The following is a 25,015-nucleotide window of genomic DNA, read 5'->3' as shown; positions in this document are numbered from 1 at the left end:
GGTAAATCTTCTCTAAAGATAAGTGTATCCAAATAATAGTACTGTGAGCGGGAACTGTGTCTGGCAGAACGCAGGGTGTCGTTGATGCATATTTTTATTTCAGCAGTTTTATTTTAGCAGCCTTCTGAACGCCCACGGCTCTCATGTATTAGACTTAGTGGGGGCGTCAGACAACAGTACTGTAAATTAGTCAAATTAGCCTAAATTCTAAATGTGTATTATGAACCGTTGTATCGTCATCGTCATGCTAATCGTCATTCTATAGGATGGAGAGTGCTGCCTTTTTACAGAGAAGTCTCTTGGGATTTTATATGTAATTAGCGAGACACTAATAAATCACCCTTTTACAATGAAATATAATATTTATGTTGTGCATCTAAACTACAATCGCTTGTTACACAGGGAACCGAACAACCAGCACCGAAATCGTTAATGGTGTTGACATTTCGACTGCACTCATAGCGCGTAGCTGTAGACCACCGCCCCCGCCCCTTCCTTCGTGTTGTCATCAATACGTAACTACCCATTTTCCAAAGGAAGCTGCAGCAAACCGACCCCCTCCTCATGCAAATGTTTATTTGCTTTGTCAGCTCTGTCTTCGTAGTAACAATTGCCCGAACTTCGGACTTCGAGCAGGAACTTGAACTTAACATACAGTCGAGGGTTCGTTATCGCTCCTTTTTGCTCCTGTAGGGACACCTGACCAGCTTCTTTGGGACCTCGAGCAAAGTCAGCCTGGTCCATCACCTGCTTCTCCCACCCCAACCGGCGGTCAAAAATGACATTAAAATCTAATAAAAACGAATCCGCTGTCATTTCGGAACGGGTCAGCAGCGTTCGCACGGCGCTCTCTGATCTCTATCTGGAACAGCTGCTGCAAAACAAACCCAAGTCAGACAGGGTAAGAAGCTTCCCCTAAACGTCCTTGCTATTCTTTCAGAAGCAACGTACTATTTTCTTTCTTTCTCTCTCTCTCTCTCTCTCTCTCTCTCTCTCTCTCTCTCTCTATTTATCGCAAGTAATCAAGAATGTTGTGATGTTTACTAGCATCAGTGTATTAAAGATTTTTTGGTACGCACAATCCAGGAGCGCTGCTAGTCCATACTGGTGCAGCCCGGTTCGGTAAGGCAGCTTCGCAGTGCCTCACGCGACAACTTTGCTGCACATTCAATAAACGAGCCATCTTAAATTACCAATAGTTGCTAAGAATTTAAGGCCTAAGAATTTAATATACACTCCTTTCGACACACCGTTTTGAATAATTGTTTAATGTTGTGCCTGATAATTCCAAACTGACCGCAATCTTTTTAATGAGTTTGTTAAAGAAACCTTGGCGACAGGTGACTTCTTAATAGCTGTATGTTGGTCTCTTTCCTAGTATTGTTCTTATCTGGTTTATTTCAATAACTCTGTTATTTAATTAACCAGGTATAGCATTGTTGTTATCTTGATGGCAAGCACCTAAGTGTTTGCTGGTGAACACCCGAAGAACACCTAAAGCATTAACCTTATTAGCCCTGTTCTGGCAGGCTTAACATTATATGCCTAATGTATTTTTTCCTCTCATTAACCTAGCACTCTCCTTAGAACTCCCAGATTGAGGTTGCCTTGAGGTTTGATGAGATTGCATTTTTTAAGAAGAAGCTATGCTTAGGTATGGCTGGGGGAAGGGTTAATGAACAAGGCCGTTCTGCTCTCTGTTGTCTCCTGTGGACAATCTTTCAGGCTACTGGCGCCATTGATAGACTTACAATGGCCCTTCCATCCCTGTAAGATAGAACCTGCAGTTTTGAAGCCTATCAAATGGTTTGCTATTAAGTTTGCTGCCAGACTGGTCGGAGAAGTGTAGTGGAGGCTGACACTGGGTTCAGTTGTTTTGCCCACAGCAGTGTTCACGTTCCTAATGTGACTAGGACCTCTAGTACCAAAGAGTGGAATGAAGTATGACTTTTAAAGGCTGATTCAACTGTTTTCAACGTAACATGTGAGCGGGTATTTAACAGATCATTTGAGTGATGCAAGCTATTGTAAAGGAACTGTAGTAAAGAAACTTCAAAATCTTGTTCTCATCGATTTCGAATGTAGAAACATCTACAATTGAGAAAAAAAACTGGTATGAAACTGATATGGTACATTTACCTTGCTTGATGTTTAAAGAACTGATTTTTCGAAGTGCCTACAAAAATGAGGAGACACCACAGTACTAACCAATATGCTTAGTAGGTCAATGTGACAGCATGTTCTTTTTTGACATACAATTAGGAATAAATTAAGTTAAGACAATAGATTTTCTGTCAAGATATTAGACCAGTGTGAAGATGCTGACATAAGGAGCCCTTTCACTCTCTGAGGGAATGTTTGGCCTGGACTGCATCACAACACACTCTTCAGTTCTTTATCTAGAATGTGGGAGAGAGGGGTGAGGACTCCCAAGAAATGCTTCCAAATATTCTTTAATGTTGTCTCACTACACACTACACGCTAAATGTCACTGCACGTCATACTTAATGTTTTTAATGTCTGTCAGAACAGGCATTAAGTACCTTTCACACCAGGACCATCACTTTCCTGAACAAAAGACAACTGAGGCCCATTGAAGATGTGCTGATTAAATTACTTAAAACTCAATGTGAAATCTTAAAATCTTGAAACCCGAACACTACTTGAAATACACTTATGTGAGTTTTTATAACATGCTAGAATTTTCACACGACACTGAGCCCTGTGTGCACTGGTGCAGCGCATATTCACAGTTAACCTATGGCAAGCCAGAATAGTGCGGTATTCCCGAATTTTTACATAATGGAACAATTCAATATGCTTGGGACGAATGCTCACGCCTGCCCATATGTTCATTTCCCGTTGGGCTCCAGTGAATCACTGCTGCGACTGGCAGCAGGCCACTCTTACTCATGTATCGGTGTAGCTTCTCCCATCAGGCTGTGCAGTCCAGGCACACTATAAATAGACATGACTATGTCTGCTTTCCATGGCATGTCTCATCACTGCAGCAGAAGCAGGGAAGTCTGGGAAACTGCATGGAGCTGGTTACATAATGTATACCCTGTATGCTGGCTCATCCTCATGTGAACATTTGTTTTTCATGATTAAGCATATGTGATTGCAATTGCGATGTAAATTCAAATTAAAAGTCCTGTGCTAAAGGAGTCTGAGAAGTCTGTCAGTGACTCTTGTCAAGGGAATTTATTTTCTTTAATATAGTAATGAAGCCAGTGGTTTGAATCTAGTCTGGAAAGTCAAAATTCTGAATTCTGAAAACAAAGTATTATTACAAATGCCACATTAATGTAAATTGTTTCCTGTTTGGTAAAGAAAAGGCCAGCTTCGGTATACAAGCATTGAGTTAGTGGGAATTAACAAGTATGTGGTTTTAGATAACACCCCTAGCTGACAATGCCCATAGCCAATGGATGAAAAGCAAAGCAGTGTTGGTGTAAGAGCCTATGGCTTACCAATTATCATTTTTATGCTGCAGACGGCCTGGCATGAACCTAGCCCATGCTAGTTAAAACCAATTGCTTGGACCTGTCCAAAAAACAAAACCTTACTTAGTACATATGCAGGCATCTTTTAAGTGACTGGCTGTATCATTTGGTTTGAGAGTCTCATCAAACCTAAAACCTGGTCAGTGCGGTGTGAAAGACAACATCATACACAGCTGTGGTTCAGCCTTTCATTCATTGGAAATGCCGCTCCCCGCCCTGCAAAGTGTCTACAGCTCCATGTACCCACAGCATGCCGTTGGCCCCCAGGGCAGTTCTGAAGCATAAAGCACACTCATATATCTCCACGGTACTCAAGGGTATTGTTGAGTTTATGGGTTTGGTTGGGTAAATGCAGGCCTCCCTTGTTTGCTTCAAAATGAAGAAAGTGCTGTTGAGAGACTTAAACAGCTGTTGAGAGACATTCACAGCTGCCCTGTAGAAGAACTAATACCATAGCCTGCCGAAGGGGGGGGGGGGGTCATGCTGTTCATTTGTCCGTGGTAAAACTCCTCTGAGATTCACTTATTTAAAATGTCATTCATAATTCCCTTGTAGGTCAAAAGTCAGTCTTTTAATGCTGTGGTCAACCTTACATACAGCAAAGAAATTAGAGGGTCTGGAAGTGTGATGTTGCTGATTCTCCACTGGCATATGTTCACATGACAGATGTGACTTAAGGCAGTGTGCTGAGGGGTGGAAACTGCTCTGTCCTTGTAGGGAGGATTTTAACTTGGCCCATTTCTCAGACATGAGGCAGGTTTTGTAACGTCTCTTTATGCCAATTAAAAGGCCTCCAGCCAAAAATGCTGACAAGGCTAATTGTGGTGAATAAAGGAGTAGGTAGCACAAACTCTTATTTCTGATCCTAATGACTTCAGTTCATTAATTGTAAAGTTGGCACTTAGCAGTGAAATATTCCTTATATAAACATTTTTTAAGATCATGATTTATTGTGATTTATGCTGAGGAAGTCTTCCCCTCCACATGTTCTTCTCTCTCCAGCTTGCCTTCAAACTGACCTTTTTATTCACAGCTGTCATCTTCCCCCATCTTGTTACTTGTTTTTTGTCCTTTTGCATCCCAGGTTGGCTTTTTTGTTGTTTACTGTGATTCTTTTTGGAAAGTGTGCTTGCACTTTAAAAAAAAACCAGCCTATATAAATGCATTATTATTATTGATGATAATAATAATAATAATAATAATAATAATAATAATAATAATAATAATAATAATAGTAGTAGTAGTAGTTGTAATATTATAGACGTAGTTTCTTCTGTTGAGACTAAGAGGCACGGAGAGGTATCTAGTGCCTTATGTACTGTTAATCATTTAGCAAAGCTGACGTAAACGCTTGATAATAACATTTTAATCACACACATTTAATAGCTAGGGAGCTGGCATGTTATCCTAAAGAGCATTATCCAAATACTAGGCCAGAAAGATAATTCTCCTGGTTCAACTGTATAGAAATGCACTGCACAAACTGCATTAGCCTACCGCTAGCAGGAAGCAAAGTAAATCAAACCAGTTTTAAGCAGCCTCTTGACTGACGTCTTGCGCAATGCCGAGTACAGAAGGTAAAACTGCAGATGTCGCTAGGCCTTGACTTCCGTTTTTCATGCTGTCTGCGGTGAGTAAGCTAGCTTTAGCTGACCCACGCTATTTTGCGCTCCTTGGGGATATTGACTAGCCCAGCGATAGCAGCTAACCTTTGGGCGGTTTCCTAAAGGCATGTGACTTCCTTCTGGGCTCCAGGCAGCATGAGTCAGCGGTGTGGAGTGGGTCTTTGGGGAAGTGTTGCCGTGCCTCTGTCAGCTGGCTGACAGAAACGCTTCGACAGCTTCTGGACTCGGCTTGTATTTTAGTCCAAAATCCAAAGCACACGAATATGTTAAATAAACTCGATATGGGTATGAGCAGTCTGTATGTGCCCTTTGGATGGGCAGGTGTAATTATGATTTAATATGACTGTAAAAAATCTGACCTTCATTATCTTCTAGGGAACTGATAAGGTGTTCAGTTTCATCCATTACTGACTGATAGGCTAAGTAAAATTGTGTAGTTTTGTAAATTATTTTCTTCAATCTTTTTTTTTTTTTTTTTTTTTTTGGGTCGTCTGAATTAATTTTTTTTTTTACATTTTATTTAAGGGTAGCATGTATACAGTGTCTTGCAAAACTGACACCGTGATATTTTGTACTGTCATATTTTAAAAGACCCACAAAAATAATTAATTTACAATGATGTGTTTTATGTAAGAAAATATTCTGTGAGAAGCATTACTTTAATTGTCTCTATAGGTATTCAGCCTCTGAGCTGTGGAAGATCCAAGTTTACAGATGAAAGGTGCATTTGTCTTAAAATTCTGACATCTACACCCATGGATTATTAAAGACCAAATACAAGATAATATGAAAGTGCCAAATACAGTGACATAAATACAGTGATAGCTGAGTTTCAATCTTGTTGGTAGAAATTTATTTTTAAATAATAATAAAGGAATATGGCTTAAAAATCTTTTTGTCTTCGGAATGTCATCCATGTGATGTTGATAGTGGACAACAGCTCAAGAAGTTGAACTGTAGGTGATGCAAAATGACAAAAAGATGTATTGTCTTTGGCTGCAGTGATTCAATGTACAGTGGTACCCCCATGCACAAGTAGCCCAAAGATCCCAAAATATCAAAAAAATGGACAAAATGTGTCAACTTTTAAAAGGGCACCTGGGAAAGGATCATCTGCTTAGTGTTATCTGTAGTGCTCAGCTTCTGTCTCTGGCTCAAACATCAATGATTAAATTTCACTGTTATGATATACAGTCACCCCCACTGTCACTGCTGATTCATCAAATATAAAAAATATCTTTGGAATCTGAATAACAGCACTGGAAATTTCGTAGTCCAAGTCAGTCAAAATGGTGTTTGATCACGGTTGTGCACCAGTGACATCACTTGGTAAATTTCTGGAATTTTCCATCAATTTATGTGAATTTGACATTTTTTTTTAGTAGCCAAGATAATGTGAAAACTTCAGGGAGGTCTATTAGGTGGTGCTTAGCCTTTAAAGAACCCCTGTTATTTCAAATACAACTGGTCAGACTCTGAATCTGATTGCAAGGAACTATAGAAATCATTGGCTGGGACTGGAATGAAGGTGATACAGTCAACAATATCAAGAGCTCTCCATACAGTTGGCTTATATTGGGGGATGGATAGAAAAGCATTTCTTGAAGAAAAACCTTTTTACATTTGCATTTACATTTATAGCATTTAGCAAACACCTCTTGCGCAGAGCAGTGTACGATATAAAACTACATCAAAGCATGTCTGAAATTTTCCAGAAACCAACCCAGCTAAAATGTTGGATTAGGTATTGTGGTGTCATTCAGATGAGACTGAAATTTGAGGCTTTTAGCCAAAATTTAAAACACTATGTCTGGCACAAACCTAAAAATGGAAACGCGAGCCCAACAGTGACGTATGGACATGGTAGTATCATGTTGTTTCTCAGCAGGAACTTGTCAAAACTGAAGTTAGGCTGGATGGCAGGGGATGTAAGGACAAGCTGAATTTTGTCCAATGGACAAATCAGAGGTCAAATCCCTGTCCAGTCAAAAAAATAATGGATTTAAAAGTTGTAGTCCACAAGTGTCATCCAAACAGTCTGAACTGCAAAATGCCAGGAAGAATGGGTGAAAATCACTCCCAAACAGTGGCATTTGTCACATTGTTTTTTAAAGATCTTTGCAAATATACTTTAAGATCATGTTGGTTTGCAAGAAAAATACTGCCTGTGCATCATTTGTAATCCTGGTGAATCTGATGTTATTTAATGTTGTAAGAGACAGTAGGAAGACAAAAACAAAAACCCTATAATCTGTCATCTACTTCAGATAACCCTCATGGGCCTGTTCTGATGTGTTCAGATAGCCCTCATGGGCCTGTTCTGATGTGTTCAGATAACATCTACATTCCCATTCAAGTTTCTAAAAAAGTGTAAACAACAAATGAATTGTTAACTCTTTCCCAGTGGTTGATCATTCTGATATGTTTGGCCATGTGCTGTGTGTTTACTGTGATGTATTCATCTTATGTGGTCTGCCCATATTTTACAGAGGTGAGGGGTTGAGGTGATAGCAGTCTCAAACCCAGGTCCTCCAGATTAAAAATGTACTCTGACCACCAGATGAAAGAGCCAGCTACCTCTGGCACAGCTACCCCGGGGCTCTTCCCGCACCCTCCTGTGTGTCTCCGTGTATCTATCTCCTTTCACATCACGTTCTTTGCTGAGGATCCATTAGGTCAACACAGCACTTACAATGATTACATTTCCTTAATGTGATTCCTCTGGCGTGAGGCTCCTCTTGTCGCTATAGCTACATCTCACCATAATGCACTGGAAAAAATCCCCACAATGTCTCTCACTGATATCACAACATCTTTAACAATATTTTTCAATTAAGATGTAGAGCATGCTGACCTGGTGTAACATGTAGACCTAATGGATCCTCTGTCCTTCTTGTTTTAATTAACTGTTTTTCCTATGTTTGTTGCCCATCATTATTAAATACTAAATTATTAAATTAAATTATTAAATGACCTAATTTACTGAATTATCCATCTGAGATCCATGGCACACGGATGAAAGACATCGTGAAGAATGTGTGGTAGCAGTGTGTTGCTAATGCAGGTGATACAGGATCACTGTTAGCAGTTAATGAAGCTCCACCACAGTGCACAGGATGCTGTCATATTATAAATGTTCTTCTGAGCCACTTCTAGTGATTAAAACCAAGTTATATTATAGTTATTCCAACACACTCAACACATTCTATATACAAATTAAGGCAACATGTTATTATGATTGGAAGTTTAAAATAGAAAGAACAGGGGCTTTATGTAGGTGCTGTTATCTAAAAAAAATCTCTAGAATTTGGTTTCTGCCTTTCAGAGAGAGTTACTGATAACTTTGTGTGTGATAATAGATCATCTGCCAGCGGATAACTGTAAGTTACATTGATATTGAAATCAATGCACTATGGCATTATGTGAAGAATGGGAAACGCTTGCCAGATAGCTTGTTCTCATTTCACAAACCCTGGTAAGAGACTTAGAGACTCACGTTTGCAGACACTAATCAGTTTTGTATAATTCTACGTGCTCCGATATAGCAGCAGGTTGAAGCAGCAGCAGGTTCTGTAAAAGAAGCATTTTGAAAGAACTTGGTCAAATTGCAAGAGGAGATGTACTATGCTTGTGCCAACCGATGAAAAATTATATTTATTGCCTGCTATCATGGGTCACTACTCCTACATTGAGAGGGGACACAGAAGTTTATGAGATGGTAAATTGTTCATTTTATTGATTTTTATTATTTTTTAGCCTTCATTTCCCAGCAGTAGTACTGCCTGAACATACCTGAAAATGTAGCATCCAAATTTTCCTGTTTGAAAAGTGAAATCAAGGAAATTCAGAACACGCTGCAAGCCTCCCATGAGCTTGGATGTTATTATGGAGCGCCCATTTCCTGTGCACCCTGAGCCATCATGTGTTCTTTTGGCCTCTGGCACTAAAGGGAAGGAGAAGGGTGTTCAGCACTTTTCCTGAACTCAGCGTTTTCCCACTTAAAAGCCTCAACCTGCGTGTGGCAGCGTCAAGACATCACTGGATTTTTTCTGGGCTGTGTTTGGGAATGGAAAGGGTCATTGGGTCTCATTGATTGTAGGATTGTACAAATTCCATTGTATTTCCTGTGCTTATACTGGTTACACATGGCAGGTAAACCTCAAAATCTGAGCTCTTGGTGCCAGTCATGTTAAGAACTGCTAAGCACCCTGTATTAAAACAAGAAGTAAAACAGCATGTAAATTGGCAAAACTGTGGCGCTGACACCTTCATCAACAATTCCATTCAAGCAATCCACCAGCTTCTGTTCCAGACTGATTAAAAATGTTTGGTGGCATTCTGTTGACTTCAAAAGATAAAGTGCATAAATCCAAGAGACCATTTGCATTGTCAAGAACATATGATGTTTTTTGCCTGCATATTCAGGTATATTTGATTTAGGGTGTCCTATAAGGCCAATGCATGACTGTAACGTTTTCCCAAAAAATCTCCATTCTCCAGAGTGATTCACCACGGTTTGGTCCTTTCTGAGTATTGGTGGTGGTGTTTTGTGAAGTTAATAATCATTATAAGAACAGACCATATACAGAATGCATGTGGCCTTCTGCTCAAGACCCTGTGTCTGCCCAAGCTTGTCAGCCCATCACGCATCACTAGTCTCACAAGGAAGCTTTCGTATGGAGCCTGTAGAGTTCATAGGGTTCTTAAGGCAAACAGTGATGAGAAACGTATGGCCTGGCTATGTGTAGGTAGAGATTATAAACGAGGTGGTACGTGCTCGATAATTCATACCAGGGATACGGCTTCAAGGCTAGGACTCTCTTCAATGGTGGCATGAGTTAAGCCTAGGACTCTTCCAGTATTTGCGTGAATTAAGGAACCGTTTATGAAATGGAACACACCTTCGGCTAATCCATTATTGGCTCGAGGAGCAACTGCGAAATCAGAAGGGGGAAAGGTGTCAAAGTATTTGGGGTGGAAATGCGAGTGTGCAGGAGTGTGCAGGTGCAGGAGGCAGGGAGAGAGAGGGGGATGGGGAAGTGGCAGAGGGTGGAGAACACAGAGAATGTTAGGGAATATATTGGCTAAAAAGAATGAGTTTTAGGAGTGGTTGCTCAGCTGTTTATCCCAGTAAATGAGCTTGTTTTCCCAATTCCTGCCTCCAGACCTTCTTCAAACGTTGGGACTGTCACGCTCCCATTTTGTGAGCAACACCTTTTTGTGTGATTCATCATTCTGTGAATTCTATGCTTTGATGAACTTCAGAGAAATTCGAATCCCATATTCACTGGAAATTTGATTAGTTTGTTAGGTATCAGTGTAGGATCTTGTTATTGAAATTCCTCGCCCTTAGAAGGCACGTCATGTTTTTGCAAGTATCTCTTGCATAATCCCACTCATTGCCTCAGCACACGAGTCCAAAGTTCCAGCCCTGTAATTACAGTCATACAAGAAGCATGGCCTTTAGCCTTCACTATAGTCATGCACGCAGTGGCACACATCAGATTAGCATTCTGGCACCACACGAAAGCCTGAGTCATGGGATGCCAAGTTATGAACTGGGTGTGCTGAATGTGTGGTTATGTTCACCGTTGCCCTTTAGATCCTTCCTGTGTCCCCATCAATGGGCTTCCCAGCTGTGTAAACTATTAGCCCACATTCATCATTCATTAGAGTGAGGGTTTCAGGCCTCGACACGTATATGGCTGGGGGTTTCCAACTCCTGGTCTGGAAGGCACAGTGTACTAAACTATTTTGAGTTTTTACTGCCCTAGATCATTCAGCTCAGGAATGGCTCCATATGTGGAATATTGACTGAGTACGTAAAGCACTGAACACTGTGGGTTTCAACAGCTCTGTGTAGTCTCTGTAATCCAGAAGTTTAGGAAAATGGGTATTTCTGGAAAAACTTGAAGGTCCTCCCAACTTGGACAGAAAATCAGTTAACAAAAGGCCTGGAAGTACAAAATGTGAGGAGCAGTGAGGTAGATGAAGCTGTCTGTTGCCTATTGTATCAGTAAAATCCAAACTGTTGTGTGTTACTTGTGTATGAACCCAACTAGCAGCTGTAGTGGTTGTTGACTGTTAAAATAATACACATCACATTAGAAGCCTCCATAGATCTTCTTGCTATGATGGCAGGAACTTTTGATCTTAATAAACGGCATTGTCAAATAATTCTTCCCGAGTCATTTATTGCTGTGCCTAGATTATGCAACCTACTGCAAGCTTTTGATGCACTGCCACCAAATGAAACAACAAAGGATGGCTTCGGTGATGCGTATCTAGCATCCTCCATTTAAAGAATGTTGTATCAGTTTGACCCAGTAGACTGAACACATAACCATGACAACCATGGTAGCTGTATCATGAAGTTCGCAATCTAATGAGGTGGCGAAAATGTGACTGTTTAATCTTTAACCCAGAGCAAATGTCACAACTCCATATCTGCTGTGAGGCAGCTTTTAACATGGGATGTGGCAGTGTGACATAAGGGTGTAGTGGTATAATAAGCATTATGTAACTGAAGCATTATGCTTGTGTCATGTCTACACATATAATGCAGTTTACCAGTTTACGGTAAGCAGAACTGAAGTCCTCACTGAAAATACAATGGGTTTACATGCTCTAAGGCATTGACATGACTGTGTGTGTATGTGCACTTTCAGGTGGCCATGCAGACGTTGGAAGCAAAGGAGCAGGAGGCATACAGCAATGGCAGTGCTGCCCACATGAACGCCAGCGAAGTTGCCCAGATACGGGAGGTGGCCTTTGAGAAGAACCTGTCTGAGCCACTGGTACTGCCTCGCGTGCACCGCCAGAGGTCACAAAGCACGGTAGTAAAATCCTGTTACAGCACTGTTAGCGCAAACATAACAAGTTCCCGTGTTCTTGTTTTCCGCAGGGTGTAACTCTGAAGATGAATGAAAAGCAGAAGTGTACAGTGGCAAGAATATTACATGGAGGGATGATCCACAGACAAGGTGCTTGGTGCTAATACTCGGACCCACTAACTGGTTATGAGCTAGTATGAAATGAAAGATTTAGGTGTTGTCCAGTGCTCCTCGTTGATGCAGTATTTGCTCTCACATGAGTCTCTTTCATTGACATGGTTTATGCCTGTGTCCTAGGTTCCCTACATGAAGGAGATGAAATCACAGAGATCAATGGCCAAAGTGTGGCTAATCACAGTGTAGACCAGCTGCAAAAGATTCTGGCAAGTGTTTAGACTATTCCCAGCTCTAGAACAAAGACTGCCACCTGTAATCCTGTTTTTGGAAAAAGGAAATTGAAAATGACTTTTGTCCTCATTTTTACAGAAAGACACCAGTGGCATGGTCACTTTGAAAGTCATCCCCAAGCAGCAAAATCGTTCACTGGTTTGTGAGGTACAAAAAAGCTACATTTAGCTTATGTCAAATCAATACCTTTGAATTTTATTTTGGTTCACTAGAATCTAGCCTGTATTGTTTTACATTAAGAATTCCGGTTTGGTATGACTGATGTTGGAATTTATTCATGTATTTGTTTTGTTCCACAAAACTGTCTTCAGTACAAGTAATTTCTGAATTACACACAGTTTGTTCCTTATTAGGTAAATCTTCTAATCCTCTGACTCAGGTGACTATTCAATCACTAGACAGGATAAGTGACTAACCATAGAAAATTACACTTCCCTAAATTAACTAGAAACCTCCTGTATTTTTTTTGTGCCATCTGCTGATCACACCCTGTCCTTACACTCTGTCAACTCATTTAGGAGCTAAAGCGGAATATGAGAAGTTAATGTGTCAGAGAAGTTGTAGTTCACATTGGGCTGTGCAATGGCAGTAGTTTTACTTATCAACAGAACAATTACATAGATGTGGTGGTTTATATTGTGCCCTCATAATATGAACCCAAACCTTTTTGCTGAATAGTGTAAGCCTATTCAACAGCAGTTTTTATTTTTACACTGGATGTTTTGCTTCTGCCATGATAGTATTCCACCAGTAGTCAGACTCGATGAGCACATCTAGCTGTGATGACTAAACTACATTTTTCTTAAGGGTACTAAAAATAGCCTGTAGTGACCTTTGTCGATTATTGATTTATTGAATGGAAAAACATGGATATACACTGCACTGAATAGAGATGTAACTGGCAAATCCTACAAGAACCAGAACACTATGTGGCGTTAGCTAAGCAATTCATCTGAAGAAGCTGAAGACTGAGGCAGAATGACATTTACAGGCTTTTCTTGCACATTATAACAGTAGAAATGCCTGCTGATTCAGACTGGATTAAAAACATAATGAAATCAATAGGTTACATGAATGATTATGAAAATGATTAAGAAAAGCTGTAAACCAATAGGATGTTAATGTCTGGGAAAAATATATCAGTTTAGAAATGTTCCAGTCATGTTTATGGCTACGGTCAGTGAAGTACATCTTTGCCTGTTATCTTTTTCAGGAGACTAAGGTATATGACAGATGTGGTTTGATGAGAATGTGTTTATGCATTCTCACTCATGGAAGAAAGTCAATATTCATATTAAGAAAAATATACACACTGCTTATTATATATTAAATATATTATGATTACAGTCTGAGAGTCTATCATCCATTTATGTTGCACCTATGCTTGATATCATTGTGCTATTGGTTAATTTATACTTTGTCAATTTATTTTGAATGTGAATATGTGAAGAATAGCAATGCAGTTGTTGTCTGTCTCCCCGCAGATGTATGTGAGAGCTCAGTTTGACTACGACCCTGCCAAGGATGACCTCATCCCATGCAAAGAGGCAGGCCTTAAATTCCAAACAGGCGACATCATTCAGATCATTAACAAGCAGGATCCAAACTGGTGGCAGGGTAGGGTGGACAGTTCGGCCAAAGACTTTGCAGGACTCATCCCTTCCCCAGAACTTCAGGAATGGTATAGTCCAACATAACCTTTATTTTGTTTACTTTAATCCATATTTTTATTTTTAAAAATGTACTCAGATAAGGTCGAGTGCAAACTGAGTCATCTCTTGCTAACTTACTGTTCTTGTGTCTGATATACTTATGAAATTTCAAGATTCCTAAATTCACCCCACCCCCTGTCCAACACTCGACAGGCGCGCAGCCAGCAAAAGCAAATCCAGCGAGGCCAGTCAGTCCTGTAGTCCTTTTGGCAAAAAGAAGAAATGCAAAGACAAGTATCTGGCCAAACACAGCTCTAGTGAGGAACATCTCACTCTTTTCACATGAACCTTAGACTTAATCTTAAACCTTATTTTGGCTGAGAAAATCTTTTTTTTTTTGTTAGTTTTTGATCGGCTTGATGTCATTTCTTATGAAGAGGTGGTGCAGCTCCCTGCATTCAGCAGGAAAACCCTTGTACTTATTGGTAAGATGGCTGTGGATAGGGCCTAAAGAGTGTCCATTCAGAGTATGAATTAAGGATTAAAAATTATTGATCTGTTCTCTTTTGCAAATAACATATGCTTTAGATTTTTGGTTACTTTAAAAGTACTGTAAGAGGGCAGGTTTGAAGTTACTCTACCTGTTCTGGTTTATATTTAAGGGGCCCTTCACTTTTATATTCTTTCATTTAGGAGCACCTGGTGTGGGAAGGAGTCACATAAAATGTTCATTGTTGACCAAATACCCTGAAAAGTTTGCGTACCCTGCACCTCGTAAGTTGATCCACATATTTATTGTACAGGTTGTTCCAATTTCAGCCAGTCATTGTTTGTCAGGAGTCTACACAGGTGTAGGAACTACTAGACATTAACAATCATTTAACTAGTCAACAACTGGCCTCATTTGACTGGTTTATAAAACAGAATTGGGTAGTTTTTAATGTTTTTAGGATGCATATTTCATCATATGTGCAGTTCTTTTGTCATTGTAGCTGTGTCTCATACAAGTGTCCAAAGTGATTTTGCATGGGTAGGTAGGAAATACTTTCCAGTCTAATGAAACACTTCTGAATTCAACCAGACACCACTAGACCACCACGGAAAGATGAAGAGAATGGTCAGGAGTATTATTTCATCTCCAACGAGGAGATGACCAAATGCATCATCAAGAATGAGTTCCTGGAATATGGCAGTTTCCAGGGCAGCATGTTTGGCACCAAGATTGAGACCATCCTGAAGATCCATGAGCAGGGCAAGATTGCACTTTTGGATGTGGAACCTCAGGTAATCCAAAGTTTCACTAGTATCTTTTCAGATCGTGAAAGTTATGGAAGACAGAATGCCCAACATGTCCACCTTATTACAGTATCAGAAAACCAAACTACTTCCCCTACACTTGACCTTTACTAATTAAATGTACCATCACTGTAGATGAACCAATTTTGTCAACATGCATTCATGAGGGTCCTTCCTTTTCTTCCAGACTCTGAAGCTCCTCAGAACAGCTGATTTTGCTCCACTTGTTGTGTTCATAGCTCCAACCAATACCGGCAGCCAGGTAGACTCATTTTGAAGTTTCATTTTTGACAACCCAATAAATTATTTTTTTTTATCAGTGAGAGGTGCACAGAAGTTTTCCATCTCAGAAATAAAATCCTTAACAATGATCAATTAGACCAAGTATCAAAGGAGTTCATTTAAAGACATTTGTTCCAAGGCTCCATTTTCTTCACAGACAGAGGCTCTGCAAAACATACAGAAAGAATCGGATGCCATTCTCAGCACGTATCGTCACTTCTTTGACGTGGCACTGGTGAACAACGACATCACTGAGAGCGTGAAGGGCGTGGAGGAGGCCTTGGAGGGCGCCTCCACCAGGCCGCAGTGGGTGCCTGTGTCTTGGGTCTACTAACATCCACACAGCCCTTCACCAACCTCTCCCACGACCGGGGCAGGGGCGGAGGCGACGGACCCTTGCTGTTCTAAAGCAGGTGCAGTGCCACGTCATGAGACTACACCAAGACCAGGCTGTTGTATTCGCATGTGCAGGCAGCTAGCCCTGGCTTCAGTGTTTGCAAGGATGTTTATTTTATTAAAGCAATAAGTTGGATTGGTTTGTCAGATATGACTTGAGTTTTGCCATCGAGATTTACAGAGCGGTGAGCAGGACGCTGTGCTAGTAAACATCAGGCAGGTGTGCTAGTTCATGCAAAAAGGACCACTACTGTGATAAACACCCTTCTGCTCAACAAGGTCTGATCTTTGCTCAACCTTTGCTGTGCTCTTCATGGGCCTTTGCATCATTTTAACAGGAAGTGCCATGGAACTACCAGTTTAAATGTTTACACTTCATACTATAGTAAAAACAGGGAAGTCATGTCACCAGTTAATGCAGATCTAAGATACTTTAGCCACCTTTAAGTGTTTCTCATACTGGATGCTGCTCATTGGGTCTTGCACTTCCAAAATAAACTGAATAAACATCCAACACTGGCTGTCTTGAGCATTGGTATTTGAAGAAAAACAGAAAACATGTAGAAAAAAATCTTGATCAAACTAATTTGATTTAGGATTACAATTAGATCCTGTGTTGTATACAATACAAAATAAAACAGCATCACCCTCCCTCACATGTACACCCTCCCTACCCCCAAACCCAAAAAAAAAAAAAAAAAAAAAAAATTCAATGTAAATAAAAGTATGTTTCAGGGAAAAGGGATATTGGATAACCACAGCCAACTTCTTCCATCCATGGAGCTTAAAGGATAGATCAGACACCTCATTTATGCCATGTGAATGTCGATAGAGAACACACAAAACGCACTTCATAAACCCCAAGTACAAATGTGCATTGTCTTGTTTGTTGGACTTGTACGCAGGGCACAAGGGGCGTTATATGAGTTACTACAAACTCCAAGCTGCAGTCTGTTTGTCGATAAGCTGCTTCCAGTATTCAATTACTGTTGCCAAATGTTTCCAAAAGACATTGCCATTGTAAATTACTGAAACGGACTCCATAGAGCCAGACTGAACACCAACAAGGAGCACAGGGATTCAGTTCAAGTGTCAAATCCATCCTAAAACCAGAGGTCAAGGATTACATGCCTGACAGTCATTCTGAAGCTCAAAAGGTGATTGGGTGCTTGAGGGAGAGTGGTGGGAGCAGAATTCCATAGGCGCATCACGGGAGGTCACTTCAGGTACACTCTCCCCACACAGTCCCCCTCGCTTTGCCTGAGGGTTCAAGAGTCCACTGGATGGGTCTTCTGGAGTTCAGTCCGAACCAGCCTCAGCCTCTTTCACCTTCTTTTTCTTCTTCTTCTTCTTGGCACTCTCTGTGACCTTTGGACAATTTAGCACATTAAATATTAGAATATTTTTAGGAATGAAACACGTCTGTAGAAAGATTCACACAGCGAAAGTGTACTGCTTAACAATGTGCAGTAAATCACAACTATACATCCATGCACAGACTTCAAAGGAGATATTTGGTAGCCAGTTAACACTACTAGTAGTGGTGTACTGACACTCGTCTCAAGTACCATACACTGCTTCCAGTCCATCCTGATTAGATGGCTTACCATTTGAATTCAGCACTGCACATGTCACAATCTGAGTGGTGAATGAGGAAAAGCTCTGTTGACAATCATTCTACCATTTGATCCGCTACCATGAAAACCGGACTTTCTTTGTGAAATTAAATAAGCATTTATACTACAAATTACTACACAGCCCTGAAGGATTTGCGGGTGCTGGATTTTTTCAAGTTCCCAGAAAATCCTTAATCTCCGATTTGCTCAATTAAAACTAAATGTTCAAAACGTGATCAAGATTGAACACAGCAGTTGAATGAACGTTCATATCACTTTAGAGATATGCTAACGAAGTTAGATGAGGAAGGATGCATATGCAGTGACAAGCGACATTTATGTAGGGCCAGTCCATTCTTACTGACTTTAAAAATACAGCTGCCTTCAAAACAGCCAAAGTGTCCACTAAAAGCCATTAGCCATATTTTCCAGGGCTGTTCAATATGGCAAACATCCAGTTGAAAGAAATTACTGATGTAATGGCATTTCACATCAGCAAAAAAAAAAAAAAAAAAGTCTTTAATCAATTTTTTCTCCACACACTACTTGCCTGCTATATTGCAGTTTTTTTTTATAAATAGTGCTCATCATAGCCCTCAACATCCACTTTGAGTCAAGGGTCCCACAGTGCTGTAAAAGTTAATGTATTCCTCCTCCCCCTGCCCCAAGTTCAAACTCTGCAACAGTGCTTACCTCAGCCTCTCCTTCCCCCGTCGCCTCCCCTTCCCCCTCGGCCGCTTCCTGTGCCAGCTTCATCTTCTTATCCTTCTTCTTTTTCTTTTTCTCCTTTTTAATCTCATCTACCGCCTTCAGGGGCGTGGGCGTGGCTTCAACCTCGCTTCCACTCGAATCACGTTTCCTCTAAGGGGGGGTGACGACCAGAAGAGAATTAGAATCCCAAAGGTGCAGATGTCATGCACTACTGCAGCGGACCAAAGGAAACCGACAGCGTACCTTCGCTACAGCCTGCTTAGCATTACCATCGATGGCCGCTGCTTCCTGCTTGGGTTTGACGCTGAAAGACAAAGCCCTCTAGTGGTCAGGTCAAGAACAGCAATTGAACAAAATGGATGGGACAAGTGTCAGAAGTTACATCTCACAATTTTAAACATCACAAAAGCACTTTAGGTGCAATTTGATAAGCATGTCTACAGAACCCAAGGGCCTGCCACACACACTGCAGACAGAACTGACCTGAATTCTGAGCACTGATATAGCAGACAGACTCCCTCCAGAGTCACATCAGGCTAAAAAGGGATAACGGTCTGCAGATGTGCCATTCGTTCGAGTTTATTTGTGGGGAAAATCATTACTTCAATATTCAAGGCCGTACTCGCTGCACCACATGGAGTGCTCGTGACACATTTAACTCAACTTAGATTGAGTGAGTGAATGAATGCCTAGGCCTGGGTTATAGCAGTTTAGCACAGGGTACCCGTAGTCCACGTAGCTCTCCTTCCAGTCCACTGGGGTGCTGCCGTTCGGCTTGCCGTGTTTGTCCAGCAGACCCTTCTGGATCATCATTTTCTTCTGGCTGGCCTGTAATGGACAAGCAGCACCAAAAAAGTTTACATACTTTATGGACATTCCGAACTGTAATGAGAGCTTTAAAGAGGAGCATGACAGAGCTTGTTGCAGAACCCCACCTTCGGCCCCAGACCCCATTTGCGGGGGTAGGTGTCTCTTTCCATGATGACCCTTTTGATCTTGGCCACCACCCCATGGTCACAGGTGGAGATGACTGCCGTTGTCATCAGGGCTACAGCTACAAAGCAAGTGAGACACTTTAAAACCAGCCTTCTTCTCTTGAGGAAAGCAAGCCATTAACTACAGCCATCAGCCTTGGGTGATAGATGGGAGGTCATCTTTGCACAGAGTGCTAATGCAATCTAGAAAACATCATGTGGCTTTAAATAATTAAGGCAGCACAAGGCAGGTGATGGGTAGAGGGTCTGCAGTTCACCTGTGCAAATGGCCTCTCCTTTAGTTGTAATGACAACAATGTCCTGGTTCACTTCAATGCCATCCTCATACCGCAACACACCGGGCAACATGATTTTTGCACCATAGCAGATGGCGTTCACCTAAGGAAAGGAAAAAACACACTGCATCAATCATGAACAAGGCCAAACTGTACACAATGTCAAACAGAGGCCATGAGCATCTACTCCTGCTGCCCTCTGTTTACACAAGTCAACCTACATGGCTTTGAACACGCAGAAGAGGAAGAGTACGTACTGCGCTATCTTTCATGACGATCCTCTTATGGGAAACGAGCAGCTTCTCCAGGGGGTAGATGACTCTCCTCAGATAGCACTCGTCCTTGTTGTGGTCAAACTGCCACTGGGCATCCAACACGTCATGCATGGTCACCATGCAGTCCTGTCATGGGACAAATTCAGAGTGATAACAGTCGTAGGTAGATCACAAGTGTTTTGGGAAAGAGATAGATTGTTGGCCAAGGCACAGCAAAGTAGCAAGACAGCCACCATTTCCGCTGCATTCAGCCATGTTCTGTCCCAAAGATTAATTACCAGGACTGGGGAGCAAAGCCCAGAACTGAACTCAACACTTTGGTCAGAGACAACCCCCTGAGTGGAAGCCCAGAGAATGGGCAATGACCGTGAATTACAGAAGGCCTATAAAGAACAAATGCAGCACATGCATAAACTGCACAGCATGAGCAACTAAATGGATCTAAGCCCATAAATTTAGTTTATTTAAAGCTTTTATTTTTCCTCCTGTTCCTTATAAAATAAAAATGTGAACGTACTTGAAGTAGTTTTTTCTTTTTTTCTCTCTTTTTTTTTTTTTTTTTACTTTGTGTGGCAACAGTGACTGACTTCCTGATGTCCGTTTAGCTTGTTACCCATTTAGCTTGTTCACCATCCTTACAAAATCTAAATATGGCAGTACACATTATGCACAGTATTCAAGTCTTTGCCACAACAGCCACAATAAGCCAGTTCTCAGTCAAGCAAATGCAGTTCAACATGTCAAGATGGTTGTGGGCAAATCGGTGACATACCTTCTCCCCCAGCACCCCGGAGCGGACCCTTCTGAGCTCCTGCATCTGACCACCCACACCCAGCAGCAGACCCAGATGAACACACAGCGTCCTGATGTACGTGCCTGCCTCACAGCTCACCCAGAAGATGCCTGTATCAAAGACCACAGAGGGAGACAGGGTTTTCAACAGCCATGCTTGACAATCCCCAAGGGATCGGTGAAAGTCGGCATGCCAAAGCAGTCAGTCGTGGGTGTTGAAAAGCCTTTGTACACAAACCACCCTCATGCAAAGCACGCTGCAATGGAGCGGCAACGCAAGCAGATGGGATGAACTACAAATGGCATGGGGAACCATGTGGGATGCAAGTTCTCACCAAGTCTTTTCTCTGGGTCATACTCTATGAGCTTGCTCTCGTAGATGGTCCTCACTCGCAGCTGTCGCTTCACAGCAGCTATTAAGGGAGGCCGTTGGAACAGGGCTCCCGTGAGGCACTCCAGGGCCTAAGAGAGCAGCGGTGGGATCAGAGATGAAATTAAACTACATTTCCCAGAATTCCTGCTCAAAACCCTGTAACTCTTGGATATGGCATCAGCACAACAAGTTCTTCTTTGGTGAACCCTGGCCCTCCAAACCTACATGGGCCTCTAGCATCATCTGCATCAGCAGAACGCTGTAGCAGGGACGAGGAGGCTGGCAGTGCTGGTGCTCATGCCCAAAAAATGAGCGAAAGAGCCAGCAAGAAAGGAGGGCCGGGAGACACTCAGAGAATGGATAAACAGATTCATCATTCTACCACACCACATACTGGACTTACAGGATGGACCTTTGGACAATTCCGGTTCAAACTAAGACACAGGTCCACTTACCCTCGCAAGCTGATGCTCGCTCTCTATTGCATTGTGCAGCCGTACTATGCCCACATACTCTTTGCCTGCAACACACGGCACAAGAGTAGTGAGGAGAGGCCACTGGGTTTACTGCGTGAGGTCAGGCTAACAAAACTAGCTTCAAAGTACAGGACAGGTATGGGCTGATCCAAGATCAGTCCTTTATGTAGAAATCATAAAACAGACACAGCTGCTAAAAGTTGAGAGGAACATACCAGCGCTCTGTTGGGATTTAACCAGTCGTGTGGCTCTATCGATGCACACGATCAGACAACCCGTGACCTTTGGATCGAGGGTACCACTGTGACCAGTCTTCTCCACACGCAAGATGCGCTTGATCCAGGCTACCACTTCATGAGAGGAGGGGTTAGCAGGTTTGTCCAGGTTAATAAAGCCAGACCTGGACAGAGAAATACAAAAAAAAGAATGAAACAAGAGCATGCATCAAAATTAAATTTGGGTGCAATGCAGACTGCGATCTCGCAACCATTTTCTGATAGAAGCCATCAGTCTTGGGTGATAGATAGTTGGTCATCTTTGCACAGAGTGCTAATGCAATCTATGTAGCATCATGTGGCTTCTCCAAACATGCCATGTCATTTACAGATCAGTTTACCTGACGTAATCATGAATGCTCCTTTTCAGTGGATTCGAGCCATGAGGCAGGGGTGTGTAATGGGCTGTCCTTATGTTGAGCTTGTCAAAGTTCTAGATGGTAAAGCAAACCATTTAATATTAAAACAATTTAAAAAAAAAAAAGAAAGTCCTTCTTGCATTAATAATGAGTAGATGATTCTCTGAGGCCTATAGCAAAGCATGTAATCAGAAGCGTTTGCTCGTCTTTGCTGGAGCCGGTCCAGTCCCTCTGCAACAGCTGGCTTGAATGCCAAACCTGCTGGCCCGGCAGAACACCGGAGCAGCATAGGCCGCAGAGAGACGTGGCCGGCAGCACTCGGAGAATGGATAAACACAATCATCATGTCACATGCTGGCTCAGCCCAATACCACATCAGAATGGAGGTCTGAATGGAGAAAGCTTACCTTGAGAAGCAAAGGCCATTGTGATGTGTCAAGCTTGGCGACCTTGGATTCAGGCTTGATGAGAAAGTCACCAGTTTCCTGGATTTCCTGTTGGCAAAAAGGTCAGTTCAGTTGTTAAAGGAATTTATAAGGACAAAAAGTGTGTTAAACGTCATTGGTTAAAGAAATCCAAAACAAGCATCCTGAACGGATATCATGTTAATTGAGAATGAGACCGTAAAAAGAGTGAATTACCCCGACTTCTTCATCTGAAATCTTCTTTGCTTTCTTCTTTTTCTCTTTCTTGGCAACTGAAAAAAGTAATACAAAATTAACACGCTGGCAGCTAAGGTTACAATTACACAGTAATTCTCCATCTAATTAGCGAGCTAGCCATGCTACTCACTTTAGAGCCCTGCAGACTTTATTTCAGGGCAGAGGGCTATGTAAACCACATCTTCCGTTAATAGACGTGATAACTGAAGTAGCCAGTCAGTCACTACTGACCAACTATCTAGCTAGGTTTGATTACAGACTATATGACCGTGAGTGCAACCACGTGGCGCATCCAGACAACACGTGGTGTACCAAAATGTTGAACTCTGATCTAGTTCAACGATAATTAGCAACCTTTAATATGCTACTGAAAGACAAGGAATCTTAGAGATTAGTTCGATTTGGGCCCTTCAAAATTAAACGTGTCTGACGAGGCAAGTCTTCATATAAAGTATTCAGTAGCCAACAAGTTATAATCCCAAATCAATTCGGTATACAAAAGCTCAACTTCCTTTCTGAAACGAATGCATGAGAAAATTAAAAATCAAGCCATAACCCGAGCTAACGGAACAGCTAGCTAACTATATTAATAGCATACCTATGCCGCCGCGCAAATTAAAGCTAGCTGGCTAGCGTTCGACAAGCTGGAAAACGTAGGTACAATTTGAGTGACGCTACCTATCTTAGGTATATGTGGTTATTAAAGAAAACATCCGCAAGCCTATAAACTTGCTAAACAACTAGTTATGCTTATACACATCCATGCATAAACTTCAAAGGAAAATGGGTTTTGCGCCTGGCAACTATTTCCAATGCGCCATGCTGCTGCCTAGATCATCAGCACAGAACACAAAAAACACACTTTGAATGTAGTTGTAGCGTTAAAATGCAAAAAATAAAATAAAAATAATAATAATAACATTATCTGCATGCCAAAATAGCAAACTTCCTAAATGGATTATGTTTAACAATGCATGAAATCCTTTCCCTAAACAAACATTTGAAATTTTACCTACTTTCACTGTCCGCCATCTTCGCTCTGTGCGCCTCTGTTAACCACGTGTGAATGCACGCGCATGTCTCTTTCGTGAAACACCGACCACTTTCCAACGTTTTTTTATAATCTCGCGAGGAAACGAAAAATATTTCTTAACATGACAGTGACGTCATCCGGAATTTGTTTTTCATAATTGTAGAGACATTTTCTGAAACAATGGCTAATTTTCTCCAAATTCTACACACAAAAACATAAACGGCAAACACAAAATCTGCTTTAAAAACTATCAAGATGCTATCTATTTTAAACTTGGATTTTGGCATTAAAACACATCCCAACATATTAAAGTTTCATAAGAACCAATTACACGATACAAATACACACAAAAATATTACAATCCTAAATATATTTCTATTGGTCCCAATTTTTCAACCTTGTCTTCATCTACCTTATTTGTGCCATATTATTACTACCAATAATGTTGATGTTTCATGATTCCCAAAACTATGATACAAAGATGGAGAAGGTGAGACAGACTGATGCACATGCTAAAATTTCAGTGTGATAAACACACACAGATCACTATTTGAGCTATTCCAGAATAGCACTTTCCTTGCAGAAAGCACAGTAGTAAGCAAACTGAGGTCAAAGAAAGAAGAATAAGCATATCTCCATAAATAGAAAACAGTGTTGATCACAGTGATATCAATGTGATATGACAGCTGACAGGCTGCGTATCATTGCTTGCAGTGTAAAACCTAATAATACATCTGAATAAAAGAATAAGTTAATATTATTTTTTAAAAGCTGGATATACATAAGGTATTAAATTAATACTAACTAAAAATGATCTGTTCATGTATTTAATAATTTTGAATAACAAGATTCTGCATGAGTAAGAATAACAAGAGCAGGGAGAACTCTCAGGGAAAGACCAATGCAGGAATATGCCTAAATTATAGATAAGTGACTCAGCATGTGAGAAGAGGAGGCAGTATAAGGGAATGGATCAATGAAAAGGAGCAACTACAGGTTGAGATCAAGGCTTCTCAGGATCTTCTACAGCTCAGCAAGCATTACTGGAATCTTTTTAGAGTATCGACAGAGTCCATGAGCTAGGAATTAAGAAACTGGTGGATGTAAATGAAGCAGTTTGCAATCACCCTATAGAGCGATAACAACCCATCTTGCCTCTAACACAGAATAAACAT

The 25,015-nt window shown here is 41.2% G+C and overlaps 2 protein-coding genes and 3 non-coding genes across 5 annotated transcripts; 1 reads left to right on the top strand and 4 right to left on the bottom strand.

The window, feature by feature from the left end:
• The first annotated feature begins 522 nt into the window (after window positions 1-522).
• mpp1 (MAGUK p55 scaffold protein 1) lies at window positions 523-16,512 on the top strand. Its single transcript, XM_027018359.3, has 12 exons — window positions 523-901; window positions 11,800-11,928; window positions 12,036-12,114; window positions 12,262-12,347; window positions 12,451-12,519; window positions 13,857-14,053; window positions 14,238-14,341; window positions 14,429-14,509; window positions 14,718-14,798; window positions 15,106-15,308; window positions 15,508-15,582; window positions 15,760-16,512. Exons 1-12 carry the CDS (start codon window positions 779-781, stop codon window positions 15,934-15,936), a joined length of 1,404 nt encoding a protein of 467 aa, XP_026874160.1. The 5' UTR covers window positions 523-778; the 3' UTR covers window positions 15,937-16,512.
• A 134-nt stretch (window positions 16,513-16,646) lies between these two features.
• Window positions 16,647-23,881, bottom strand: dkc1 (dyskeratosis congenita 1, dyskerin). The gene is made up of 15 exons (XM_027018346.3): window positions 23,824-23,881; window positions 22,787-22,842; window positions 22,553-22,639; window positions 22,128-22,219; window positions 21,727-21,911; window positions 21,491-21,555; window positions 20,998-21,124; window positions 20,643-20,773; window positions 19,853-19,996; window positions 19,578-19,698; window positions 19,261-19,379; window positions 19,050-19,153; window positions 18,569-18,629; window positions 18,308-18,475; window positions 16,647-17,366 (listed from the first exon to the last, which is right to left on the bottom strand). The coding sequence occupies exons 1-15, from the start codon at window positions 23,837-23,839 to the stop codon at window positions 17,298-17,300; spliced, it is 1,545 nt and encodes a 514-aa protein (XP_026874147.2). The 5' UTR covers window positions 23,840-23,881; the 3' UTR covers window positions 16,647-17,297.
• Window positions 19,446-19,522, bottom strand: LOC113583312 (small nucleolar RNA SNORD83). Its single transcript, XR_003411264.1, has one exon. It is a non-coding gene; the product is annotated as a small nucleolar RNA SNORD83 (small nucleolar RNA).
• LOC113583340 (small nucleolar RNA SNORA36 family) lies at window positions 20,064-20,193 on the bottom strand. The gene has a single exon (XR_003411276.1). It is a non-coding gene; the product is annotated as a small nucleolar RNA SNORA36 family (small nucleolar RNA).
• LOC113583329 (small nucleolar RNA SNORD83) lies at window positions 22,013-22,089 on the bottom strand. Its single transcript, XR_003411267.1, has one exon. It is a non-coding gene; the product is annotated as a small nucleolar RNA SNORD83 (small nucleolar RNA).
• Window positions 23,882-25,015: the final 1,134 nt, after the last annotated feature.

Source organism: Electrophorus electricus, chromosome 8 (assembly GCF_041902795.1).
Source record: "Electrophorus electricus isolate QZ-2024a chromosome 8, ASM4190279v1, whole genome shotgun sequence".
In the NCBI taxonomy this organism is placed as follows: domain Eukaryota; kingdom Metazoa; phylum Chordata; class Actinopteri; order Gymnotiformes; family Gymnotidae; genus Electrophorus; species Electrophorus electricus.
The sequence above is the reverse complement of the archived record's forward strand: the minus strand, read 5'-3'. Positions and strand labels throughout refer to the sequence as shown.

What these genes read in the sequence shown, in the direction of transcription:
- mpp1 (XM_027018359.3), top strand. Translation starts at nt 779, where the DNA reads ATGACATTAAAATCTAATAAAAACGAATCCGCTGTCATTTCGGAACGG. An exon ending in ACAAACCCAAGTCAGACAGG is followed by an intron (nt 902 to 11,799) that starts GTAAGAAGCTTC and finishes GTGCACTTTCAG; the next exon opens with GTGGCCATGCAGACGTTGGA. An exon ending in TCTGGCCAAACACAGCTCTA is followed by an intron (nt 14,342 to 14,428) that starts GTGAGGAACATC and finishes TTTTTTTGTTAG; the next exon opens with TTTTTGATCGGCTTGATGTC.
- dkc1 (XM_027018346.3), bottom strand. An exon ending in AGCATTCATGATTACGTCAG is followed by an intron (nt 21,912 to 22,127) that starts GTAAACTGATCT and finishes TTCTCTGTCCAG; the next exon opens with GTCTGGCTTTATTAACCTGG. An exon ending in CGGGGGAAGGAGAGGCTGAG is followed by an intron (nt 17,367 to 18,307) that starts GTAAGCACTGTT and finishes AATTGTCCAAAG; the next exon opens with GTCACAGAGAGTGCCAAGAA.